This window comes from Symsagittifera roscoffensis, chromosome 5, assembly GCF_963678635.1.
Source record: "Symsagittifera roscoffensis chromosome 5, txSymRosc1.1, whole genome shotgun sequence".
Taxonomy (NCBI): Eukaryota; Metazoa; Xenacoelomorpha; order Acoela; family Convolutidae; genus Symsagittifera; species Symsagittifera roscoffensis.
The window spans coordinates 62,502,282-62,514,539 of NC_087066.1; the positions used below are offsets into that span (position 1 = coordinate 62,502,282).

At 36.8% G+C, this 12,258-nt stretch overlaps 1 protein-coding gene across 1 annotated transcript in view; it reads right to left on the reverse strand.

Moving 5' to 3' along the window:
* The window catches only part of LOC134846409 (uncharacterized), a 33,976-nt gene that overhangs the window by 2,376 nt on the left and 19,342 nt on the right, over positions 1–12,258 (reverse strand). Inside the window, exons 3-4 of the mRNA XM_063863755.1 lie at positions 8,152–8,297; positions 7,123–7,250 (exon numbers count right to left, since the gene is read on the reverse strand). Of these exons, the coding sequence (XP_063719825.1) occupies positions 7,123–7,250; positions 8,152–8,297 (274 nt within the window). The remainder of the gene's footprint in view (positions 1–7,122; positions 7,251–8,151; positions 8,298–12,258) is intronic.

The window sequence follows — 12,258 nt, forward strand, 5'->3', positions numbered from 1 at the left end:
CTATCAGGGGAAAGTAGTTCGTCTATTAGGGGTCACATTAAACCACAAAGTCACCTCCGGGAAGCCAAGTAAATTCCCTGTCCGTTCATAAATTTTGGAAGACTTAATTCTCATGCTGCGGTCTAATTACTATCAAATTGCTCCGGGACTACGTTTCTTTAGCCTAATTGAATTGCTATTAATAGATCACTCGCCCAGCTAAACAGAACCCAATGTTTACAAGTCCACTTTTAATTAACTCTACTACTCCAAGGTTGCAATGTAAAAGCTAAATCTCTAACAGTTTCTTCTCTAGTTCCCAATATATAAGTTTCCCTCCCAATTTTTAGCAAGGTGACCTATTCTCATTTCCAGGGGTTGGGCTGGGGAATACGCCACTTTCCGGTGTTAATCCCGAGGTTTTCTATACAAATTTGGGGTCAAAAGCCAAAAGATCAACTTAAGGTCACCCAGGGATCAACCGGGGTCAAACTTCCATATTTGAGTTTAGAATGCCATGGGGGTACTAACTACCAAGTTTCATTCATATCCCATCAATACTTCACAAGTTATCCCATTTCTAAGTTCCATTATCACTTTTTCAGGGAAAAGGCTATAAACACCGGAAGGAGTTGCCGGAGGGGTTCCAATCACTAGGGGTCTTTTACCGGGATCCGTATCTTATATCTATTGCCGCAATAAAATCGATTTGCCTAATAAAATCGATTTGCCTAATAAAATTTGCGGTCATTTTTTTGCGTAAATTGACTATCTCCGGTCTAAGGGGGTGTTTCTCTAAAAGCTAATAGCTTCCGGTCCAACCGCCGGATTTGGTTCAAATTATGATAAAAGATGTATCTTGCCACTACCTATCATCCCTCCAAGTTTCAGCTCCCTGCGTTCATTGGAGGCACGACTTCCGGAAGTTAGGAGTGGGTTTGTTTACTTAGGGCATAAATCCGGAAGTGGGGGTCTGAGGGGTCTGGGTTTCCAAACTTAACCTCCCCTTAACTAGGCCTAAACATACTAGAATTTGAGTCTATTCCAACCGCTTGTTACCGAGTTCTGATAGGGCCATTTACACTTCCGGGGACCGTTATCACTTGCCCCCAAGGGTCTGAGGGGTCGCGTTTTTTGTGTGCCCGGGTCAAATCATCTCTAGTATCGCTCCTCTGAATTTCATAACATTAGCTTTCTTAGTTCCGATTTGGGGGGGGGGGGGTCGCCAATTTTGTCAAATGTTATTTTCTGGAATAGGAGGGACGATATCTTCAAAAATTGAACTATTTTGAACTTTACCCTTTGTTTGCTGTACTACTTAACTTAATGACGAATCAATCTTACGCTCAGGTTACTATAGCATGTAATACAGTAGAATCGCCAATTCTACACAAACAATGCACAGAATTGGAAGTTGCATAACGGTACAGAATATAAATGTGGAATCATATCAAAAATCAACGACTTTTTAACGACCATCAAAAAAACTCTGACAACGAAGCTTGCGTAGCAACAATATTGCTTAATAAACACTACACGAAGCAAGATATCCACTTCAAACAAAAACAGTCAAACGAAAACTTGCTATTTTTACAGAGTTGAGCAAAAGATAATCGCACTTCGGATCGTAGTGTGACATGATAAAATGAGCAAATCTTTAGAAATTTGAATTTGGCTTGCAACGAATAACTTCTAGCGGGCTCTACTTGTGTGCAGGTAAAAAAAAAACAGTCGGCTAATCGCCCGAATATAATAATTTTGATTCATTAGGGTAACAAAAGAGTCCCCTCGAATAAAGGTTAGTGTGGAAACACTCCGATGACCAATATCGCAGAGACATTGACATTCAAAGCGAAAACTCTGCTCAAAACAGCCGATGACGCACTCGCCGCAACTTAACAACCTTCGCCGATCTAGCCAGGATCAACATTTTTGCTAGATTCAGATACCTGGCACGATATTATGGAAGATTATTTCAATGACTTGACGAATACAGACACGGTTCCTTATCTCGGATTCTCTTCGCTTAGTCCTTATTCGGATTCTCTCCTTATTCGGATTCCCAGAGTCTAACACGAAACGAGGGATCATCAAACGATGCGATTTTGTCAAACACTCCCCAGAGAACAAACAATATGCCTCCAAGGGCGACAAAGAGAGCTTCCAGACCGATGAAGAACGTGGAATTCTCAAAGTTTTTGGCTAAAATATTCGTAGTTAAACTAGTATTAAAGAGCCCCCTGACGTAACAGTCGTAAATCTTGCCAGAGAGACCTACAATTGAACGTCTCTCGACGACCAATCAAATCTGGTCACCCTCGGACTTTTTTATTCCTTTATTTCCCTCGAAAAACAAGTCAGCGTTATTCGCTAAATTGAATTTTACTTGGTCTTCAGGAAGAACCCCTCACCTAGAACCCTACCATCGATACAAATGGATATTATGGCGAGTGAACAATGCTCAGACCCACTTACTCACAATCCTACACTGTAAACTCAAAGCAGAATACTTAGAGCTGAAAAGCTGTTTTTTCTCTTCAATTCCGGAAGTTCTGAAAAAAGTTAGTTAATTCAACAAAAGTTTCAACTAATAAATTTTTATTGTTCCGACCATTAAAAATGTGGAGGAATTTTGTATTCGGATGTGTTTTAGTTTTTTCTTTTTGTTTTCCACGCAAAATCAGCTACCACAAATAATCATCGGACAGGGTTGATGGATATATAATATTCAAGCCCCTTCAGCTGTTATTCGAATGATTTTCAAAAAATTTAAAAGAATTCCGTTGTTGAGAAAAACCGTTTGGAAGTTTTTGATTTTTCATCTAATTTCGAGCGAGTGAGATGGCTTACATTAGCTTATTTATGCTTAATTTAAGCGTTTAATTTTACTCTAATGAAGTTGATTTTTGGAGTTTTTAGCTTCATCTTAGAAATCAAAAATTTCAAAATTTGGGGAACACTTTTTGAAAAATTATTTTTAAAAATTTTATTTTTTGTTTATTTGTTTTTGTTTTTCTTGTTATTTATCTTCAAAAGTTGTTTTCCAATTTGCATATTTCACATGACTGACAAAAATGCCTAAGCTCTTCTCTTTCGCTCAGATTTCTTTGTCACACCCAGCCGAAAATACGACACTAATTGGAAAAATAATTCTGTCGTAATTTTTTAAGACTGTTCGGAACCATCTGTGCTACTTGCACATTAACCGGTTATTTTTGTTAAATTTTATCAATATTTCATTTTCGCTAATCGTTTGATTTTCTTGTGTTTTATTCCTGTATATCTGTTCATACTAAGTTAGAATTCGTGTAGGTTGTAATTATCTTCCATCCTGTACTTTGTCATCCTTCAACAAATCTTTAAGGCTCTAGGTTATTTCATTCCCTTCGCTGTTTATACATTTTTGGCTCATTTTGAAGTTTTTTGATTTTTAGGTTCCTACTTCGAAAGGAGGAATGAGTGTATGTTTCGATCAATTTTCATATTGCGTAATTTGAAATGTGAGAACAGTGTCCTCATGAAGAATATTGTGATTTTGTTCAGTTACTTTTCTTTGTGGACCTTAGGTTTTGCTTAAGTACCTGCTTGTTTGAAATACGGCGGCTAGGTTTGGTCAATACGTTCATTGTTTGAAATAGTCTCAGAACAAATTTTAAATTGATTTCAATTTTATAACTTCTTGTAATTTTTTTTAGTTGCAATAAACATAAGTGTATTTATTAGACATAGAATATGTTGTGAAGCTGGGAAAATTGGGGATAAATAACACGCAATGCATCATGGGTATTTTCTGTTACACCCCCCCCCCCCCTCCCCGCTAAAATGGTAAATTTGGCAATTCAAATTTCGAATTGAAATTGAAAGCACGAAAGTGAAAGAAACAAACAATTAAATACCACTCGCGTGCAATTAGCAGCCGCTCGATTAGGAAACCTAGTGAGAAATTTGCCATATACTTTTGTTTTACTAATCGAGCAGCTGCTAAATGCACGCGATGGGTATTTAATTGTTGGTTTCACTCGGGTTCAATTTCAACTCGAAATTTGAATTCTCAACTTTAGCCTTTTACCGGGGGGGGGGGGGGGGGATTATTAACCGAAAAGAGCCTCATGTTTTCTTTTTGGGGTGTTCTAGCAAATTGAACGACGAGCAAAATAGACGTGACCAGTAAAAATGAATTTTAAACTACAATTATGGGAAATAAGACATAATAGTATTGTTTGTGTATTTTTGAAATGAGAGAATTTTATAATTTATGCATTTCAAAATTAGTTCATAATATTAGGATTTATGTTTTATAAACCACTTAAAATTAAAATTTTGTCTGCAATGGGATTATATACTCTTCTTGTATTTGTGAAGTTTTCTTTTAAGCAATAAATTTTGTTAGCTTTTTGCTTTCAACTTATAGTTCTAGTTTTGCGAAAAAAAATTAACATCTCAAATCGGTTTTATTGCAGCCGTCTAATTAGCTTTTCGTCTATTAACCTCGTTTTATTTAATCGTCAGTGGTGCTTCAATCCCGCCTGAAAACCAATTCTGTAGAAAAAAAAGACTGTTCGTATATCAGGGCAAAGCCCTGAATGTTCCGGTTATCCCTTAGTTCATATCGAATAGACTTTGAGAAAAATATTGAAAACATATATTTTTTTGAACAATATCAAAGGATGAAATGTTGAGTCGTAAGAAATCAAAACGAACAATCTAATTAGCTAGCCTCAATTCAATTTGGAACGATTTTATTGTGCGGGATAATTCGCCATGCATAAATAATTCGAGTTACGCTTTCAGCAATAAAATTTTTCGAAGCGCAAATAATTTAATCAAGAACATAGCCATTTTGGCAATTTTCAAATCCCCGAACTTTACAAAAAAATGGAGGTAAATTATCTTTTTAAATTTGAACTCAGGGAGTTAATATATTCAATTTTAATTTTTTTTTGTCGAAAACTATTATTTTGATCGGCGAAAATTGACTGAACAAAAAAAAACCAAACCGAGCATAAATATTCCGTTTTTTTCGAAAGTCGGAACAAAAAGATATTTTTTTTGAATTTCAAACCTCTTTTTTTTGCATAGCTGCCTGCTTAGTGAACAGCTGAATCGCTTCATAAAGTTCCGTTCCAAAAAGTTCTTTGCCTCAGTTGTTGACGGCTTAGTTTCCGTTCGACTTTTCCGTTCGGAATCTCTTGTAAGTATCACGCCTTGATTTTCAACGATTGTGCGTATAGCAATCGAAAATTGAATAACGACTGCTCGTAAATCAGGGCAAAGACTTGAATATTCCGACTGCGCCTTAGTTCATATCGAATCGACTTTGAGAAAAAAACTATTAAAAACCTATAAACTTTGGACAAATATCATAGTGTGAAATTTTGAGTCGTACAAAATTAATCGGACCAATCCGATTAGCTAGCCTCAGTTCAACTTGGAACTGTTTTGTTGCGCGGGATAGTTCGCCATGCATAAAAAAATCGAGTTACGTTTTCAGCAATAAAAGTGTTCAAAGCTTAAATAATTTAGTCAAGAACATGGCCATTTTGGCAACTTTCAAGTCCCCGAACTTTACTACAAAAATTGGAGCTAAAAAATCTTTTTATATTTGAACTCAGGTATTAGATAAAAAGATACAAACTTCAATGGTTTATAAAAAGTTTTTGTAGAAAACTGCTATTTTGATCGGCGAAAATTAACTGAATAAAAAAACCAAATCGATCATAAATGTTCCGTTTTCTTCGAAAGTCGGAAGAACCAGTTTGTTTTGCGCAATGAAGTTTGGGCATAGTGGTTTTCAATTAAATATCTGTGATTTAGTTTTGAATGCCAAATTTTGTCAATGTGAAGTTTTCGGCTTATACAAGGAAGTAAATGTGGCATTTCAGCAATTTCAGTTGTAATTTTTTCTCTAATTTCTTTTTTTTAGCATTTAAAATTGAAAGTTTTGGATTAATAATAATTTTTTAGACGTAGCTTTTTATCCATCTATCATGATGTAGTTTTGATGTAGGATGCACTTTGATTATATTAGCTTCTTTTTGTGGGAATTGTCTGATCATGATTCTATTGTGATAATGAGGTTCTTTTCAAATAAACTTTAAAAAAAATCAACTATAAAAAAGTTTCATGGAAAACTTTATAGTAGTTGTATAAGAAGTAGAGGATTAAAAGGGTGCCGCCCCAGGTATTCGACCCCTTACCGGCCCAAAGGCCCCCCCCCCTTAGTACTATTTTGAAATATCCATTTTTGGTGGCGGACCCTAAAAAATTTCTAAAGGCGCCTTTGGCGCCAATATATACTAAATTTGAGGGGGAGCGCGCGCTGAAGAAAAACGCTTTTTTTGGTGAAAAATTTCCAAAATTTTTCAAAAATTAGCCTGAAGCACAGATAAAATGGTGGTTCAGAAAAAAGTTCAACAACTAGCGAAAAATGAAATTATTGGCAGTTTTGAAACTCCGAACTTTGCAAAAAAACTATCACTGGTGGCATACATACTTTTTAATTTTGATCCCGTGGCATCAAAAGTTTTCAGATGGTTTACAAAATGCGCCAAAAACGGATAATTAAAAGTAAAAAAAAAACACGCAACAAATTACCCGAAGCATAATTATTCTGTCACAATGTTGAGATCTAGTCAATCATCATCACTATATGCAGGAGCGGATCTAGGATTTTCTCGAAGGGGGGGGGGGGCGAATTTCCAAAAAAATTCAAAATTTTTGTCGACTTATTTATAGATCGACCAAAAAAGGCGGCGTTTTTAGGCAATTTTTAGCAAATTTTGACCAAAAAAAATCCCGTTTTTTTGGTACGCACTTCCCCAATCAAAATTAGTGTATATTGGCGCCGAAGGCGCACTTAGAAAAATTTTTAGGGTACGTCACACAAAATGGATATTTAAAAATAGTACAAAGGGGGACTCTTTGGGTCGGCAGGCGGTCGAGTCCCGAAAAAAAAGGTGTCCGCCACCCCCGCCCGCCACCCTTAATCCAACCCTGAATATATGGTACTCCTGGGCTATTCAAGTTTCAGGCTTGTTAGTGTGCATAACGAGTCAGTTTTAGGGGTGTGTTTTGGGGAGGAGAGTCATAGATGGAACTTTATACATTGCGTGGAGTAGATATATATCCTATTTTTACACTTACTCCGATGAAGTTGAGCTTTTTGTTGTGTGAAGAGAAATCTGTAGTCTTTGCGAAATACTGGAGAGGGGAGAGGCCTTTGGGTTGGCCATGTTGCAGATAAACTTGAGACTGGAACTCACAGCAGCCTCCTGCAAATAAATTATTCTGTTTTGGTGAAGTGGCTAAGGTCTCCAACTCCTAACCGAGAGGATGTATGTTCGAGACCCACTATGCATCGCGCCAAATGTTGACATAAAATGAACAACAAAAACCAAATAGAAGATTTAATGCAGTTTTTTGCTACGATTGAATGAAAACATCAAGCCTCTGTTGTTGTTTTTTGACATTCTCGCCCTGCCCTGGGAAACCAAGGCTTGTTTTAAAATAGAGTTTAATTTTCTCTGTAGTGAATTGATTCGAGATTTGACGTTTTTCCCCTAAAGGATTCGACCCACTGCCGACCCAAAGGGTCCTCCCTTTGAACTATTTTCAGATATCCAATTTTGGCTGACGGATCCCAAAATTTTTCTAACGGCGCCTTTGGCGCCAATATATACTTTTTTAAGGGGAGAGCGCGCGCCAAAAAAAACGCAATTTTTTGGTAAAAACTTTCCAAAAAGTGCCTAAAAACGCCTTTTTTACCTGTTTTTTTTTCTAAATTTTGCCTGCTTTTTTTTCAAAATTTCGGACAAAACAGGGTCTTTTTAGTGCTTTGGGAGAGATCAAAAAACCAATTTGGTCGACCTAAAAAAAAGGTCGACATAATTTCGAAAATTTTTTGAAAATCCGCCCCCGCCCCCTTCGAGAAAATCCTAGATCCGCCCCTGGTTCTGAGAACAGTCAGAGTTATTCTAGTATATTTCATCGCTGACTAATCGCTGACTCATCACTGATTTTACGAGTGTTTGCAGCGTGCAAGTGGCACTGCACTGATCAGGGCCTGATTCACCGATTCTTAACAATGCACTAACACTTTTAACATCTTAAATTAATAAAGATTCTGAGCATATAAAAAAGTAAGGCCATAGGTGTGAAGAAAAATAATCTAACCTGGCTCTCTCTGTTCGAATGAGAACCAGTTTACTCTCTCGTAAGTTCCTCTCACTAATTCGACGAAATCCGCCTTGTCTGTTATTTCGAACCCCCTGTCAGACTGCGTTGCCTCCACCCAGTAGCCAGTCAGACAGAAGTACCTAGTAGAACAAAGTTCATCAACCATTAAACCATAAGTAAACTTCCTCTAAGTACTTTGAAAAAAAAACGAGCCATAATCAAACTCTAGACAATTTTCAGACCTTTTTTGTCTGAAAGTTTGAACAAGTTAGTCTTAAGTTAGTTTCATAACACACTTATTGGCGCAAATAAGAAAAAAACAACAAAACCGGCATAATCGAAGCATCTAACCGCGACCGGCGCCGCAACTAAAGCGAAACGTCGGTGTCCAAGTTTTATTAATTTGCGTCAAGCAATTAATTTTTTACATGTCTGATGAGTCTGTTTATTGAATTCATAAGCACCTTGGTATTGTCTCTTTTTTATAAGTTTTCAGATTAAATTTCTGCAGACTTTCGCAGCAATTAACTTTCTGCAGCAATTATCTACAGACTTTCGCGACGCGACACTGAGCGACTAATTTAAATAACATGTGGCGCCTTATTTCCAAATAATCGCAACTAACTCAAACACAATCCCGACTATATTTCAGTCTATTATAATTGAAACTCAATATTTTTGGTGTTGTTCGTTACCATAAGACCCATCCAGATTATAGACTTTCGATTGATAAATGCTTGTCGAGAACTTGTCAATGCATATGTCAATTAAAAAATGCATTTGTCAATTAGCTAAGCAGTACCTAGCCAAACCTACTTAGTTAGAAGCTGTTTGAGCCCAAAACAATTGTCACAAAAATTTTCGAGCAGCAAATGTTTTTAAAAAAACTGACGTTATTGCGTCAGCTCCCTCTCGTAATACCTCTCACGCATATGAATTCAAATTTAAATTTTGATTCTCGAACAAAGCATTACAGGGCGACTAAATCAATTGATCGTAATAAGAAACCATTTTGGTCGAAAGAAAGCATCTTTCAAAAACGAAAGAAAGGATACAAAAAAAAGAGAAATTTAGCGCACATGGAAGAAGCCCGGGTCGAGGTGCTCATTGTATGTTTCGACCGTCTCGACCAAAATTCGGTATGTTTTGACCGTCTACACCGAGTGTGGGTATGTTTCAATCGTGCTCGGCCTGGACCGTTCTCGAGCTGGACCGTTCTCGACCCAAGAAAGATATGTTTCGACCGTCTCCATTACGAGACCAAACTGTGCATTCTGTGCATTGTAAGTGGATTCCCCAACCGGCCAAAATTTTTGGATTCCACAAACAAACACCTAAAAAACTGTACCGCTCAAAATTGCTCCAAACATAGGCGAATTTGCGGAATCCGCAACCTTATTTGCAAAATTCCGAACAGTTTGTAGAATCCACAAATTGTAAGCGGAATCCGCAAGTTGAAAGTGAAATCCGCATTTTGTTTGCGGATTCCATTTTCATATATGTATATATGTAGTAACAACATAATCAATATCTTCTATTTACTAGGTGATCGTCAACAAGGTAGTTGTAAAATAATTGAAGCGTTTATATTTCTTGATATGTACAATATAACTTTTACAATTTTTAATCTGAAAAGTTTCTGACTTAACATATTTCGCGAGATTGTTGAAAGTTATAACTTATAAATAAACTAGTTTTCAAATTGCTACATGCTATAAGCATGCGGCAATTGTTTATCATAGTTTTTTTCGAGGGACCACTCTATCGCAGTAGTAACCAGGGTGTACACTGGGTGTGCTTGCATATCATCTAAAATACTGCCCTCATGATTTGATTTTTCATTCGACTCATCTCAAACACTGCTCTCATCATTTGAATTCACTCTCCAATTAGATCAGTTATTGAAATTAGTGGAATCTCAAAAACTGACCAAATTCGACAAAATGCTGTGCATTGTGTTTCCAAACACTCTCAAATCATTAAATCCAAATTTTGTATCCCCAATACTAAAGAGTGACATCCGCTGACAATGGTCAAATCTGTGATTTTAAATTCCGCTTTGCTGCAGATAAGAAATCCAGCTCTAGCTTTTAATTCATAAACAAGTTCAATAATAAAAAAAATAAGGGAATTCACTTACAAATTGCGGAATCCGCTTACATTTGTGGATTTTGCCTACAAGTTTTGCGGATTCTATTTACAATTGCTGATTTTATTTAAATTTTTTGGAATCCACTTACAGTTGCGGAATCAAAAACAATTAGCTATTTTTACTGGTTGCAGAATCCGCGACACAACAAATATGCTGATAAAAATTAATTTACAAGTATTTGTACGCGGAAGACACGGAATTTTTGTAAGTTGAATACATTTATATTTTGGAACATGTTTAAAAACTTATTTCTGGAATCGAAGAACAAACAGACCCAAAATTGTGCGCCTATCCAGTGCACAGTTTGGCCTCGTAATGTCGACTGATTTCGAATACCTTTTAGTTTTCAGTTATCATAATTTATCCAAATTAGAACATTATAGTTGTGAGAACCTGAGGAAATCTCAAAGTGTAAAACGATGTTGCTCAGAAACAATAAGTTTTTGTTTTGAATCTTTTTCTCCATTCTAAGCTAATTCATCACTCTTGCAAATCGCAGAATTAATATTACAGCTGCATAAATAATACAGTCTTCAGTGACCTTGTTATAATATATTGTACGTGATAAACAATTGCATTTCATTATGCATACATCCCAAATTACTGCTTGAGCAGTATCTTATTCCCTGCTAGGATGGAAAGTTTTTTAAACATACAGAAAACAATTTTCTAAAAATAGCAAAAAAAATTTTGTACTCGGCATCAGTTTTAGTGAACGTTTTGGTCTTCTATATTTTAATCCTACCCCAGCCGAATTCTGAGCTTGATTTTCGTGGTTTTTCTGGATCTAATGATGCAGATCTGAACTTTCGTCGGAAAACGAGTGTTTAAAGCGGCATATCTGCCCTGTTTTCGATGTTTGAAAACCTCTCTCTTTAAGCTTCCAATGCGGCTTTCGCTAGGCATCACCCAGATTCTTCGCCAGTTGATATTTTTTTCACTGAGTGTTTACTGGGTTTGAGAATCGTGCCTGTACTTCGTGCTTCGTTTACGTGGAGCTATATCTCAAGCCTGTGCACTCCTGACTTGAATCTTCTGAGCACCCTGGTTGAGGGTCGAACATTCCATCTCCTTTTTCAAAGGGTTGAATCTTCTTTTTTTATTATTTCCGCTATCTTCTGGATCCTCTTGGTTAAAAATTGGTCCGCCAGTTCCTAGCAAATCCTCGGCGGCGAGAGTTCTTGTTGCTGGAAGGCGTTTCCAATGTCTTCTATTTTAGTTGAGGTATCGGCTTTATTAATTTCGACTTTGTAACTTTTTTATTGACAATTTCAAGCGTCCCCTTCTTCGGTTTCTCTTGATATCATAGTTGTTGGGCTCGCTTGAAACTGCTCAGTAAGAAAATCTTTGTCTGCTTTTTGTTGCTGCTCGCACCGATCGTATTCTGATATCACGATCGTGGCTCTTTCGTAATCTTTTAAGTTATTTAAAGCCTAAAAACTTCTGGAGGACATGCTATATTTTTGAGCTGATTGTTGTTATCGTATGGATTTTCTAGCTTTCGGTTTGCTTTATAATATAAGCAAAGGCTTGATAATCGAAAAAAAATTGACCGTTCTTGACATATGTTTCGACATAATATGATTTACATGATCGAATTATGATTTGGCCATTTTAGAGGTTTGTTTCGATCGTGCTCGATTAAAACTTGCCGTGTTTTCAATGTGCTCCCAGTGTGTCTCAACCGTGCTCGACTGAAAATTGATAAGTTTCGACCGTACTCGCAGTATGTTTTGGGTTCATGCTCGATCCAAATCCTGTCTTGACTATTGATGGGGCGTTGGTTTGTCCTCGACTTTGAAAGTCGAAACAAAAATTGAGCACCTCGAGTCGGTAGGACGATTTTTCGTTGAAACTTGATTGTAGACTGAGTCCTTTTTGATCAAAACCTTTTTTACGGTTTTTTATTTTAGTGAGAGTAGGTGCGGTTCTCTATTCTGCCTCACTATCTC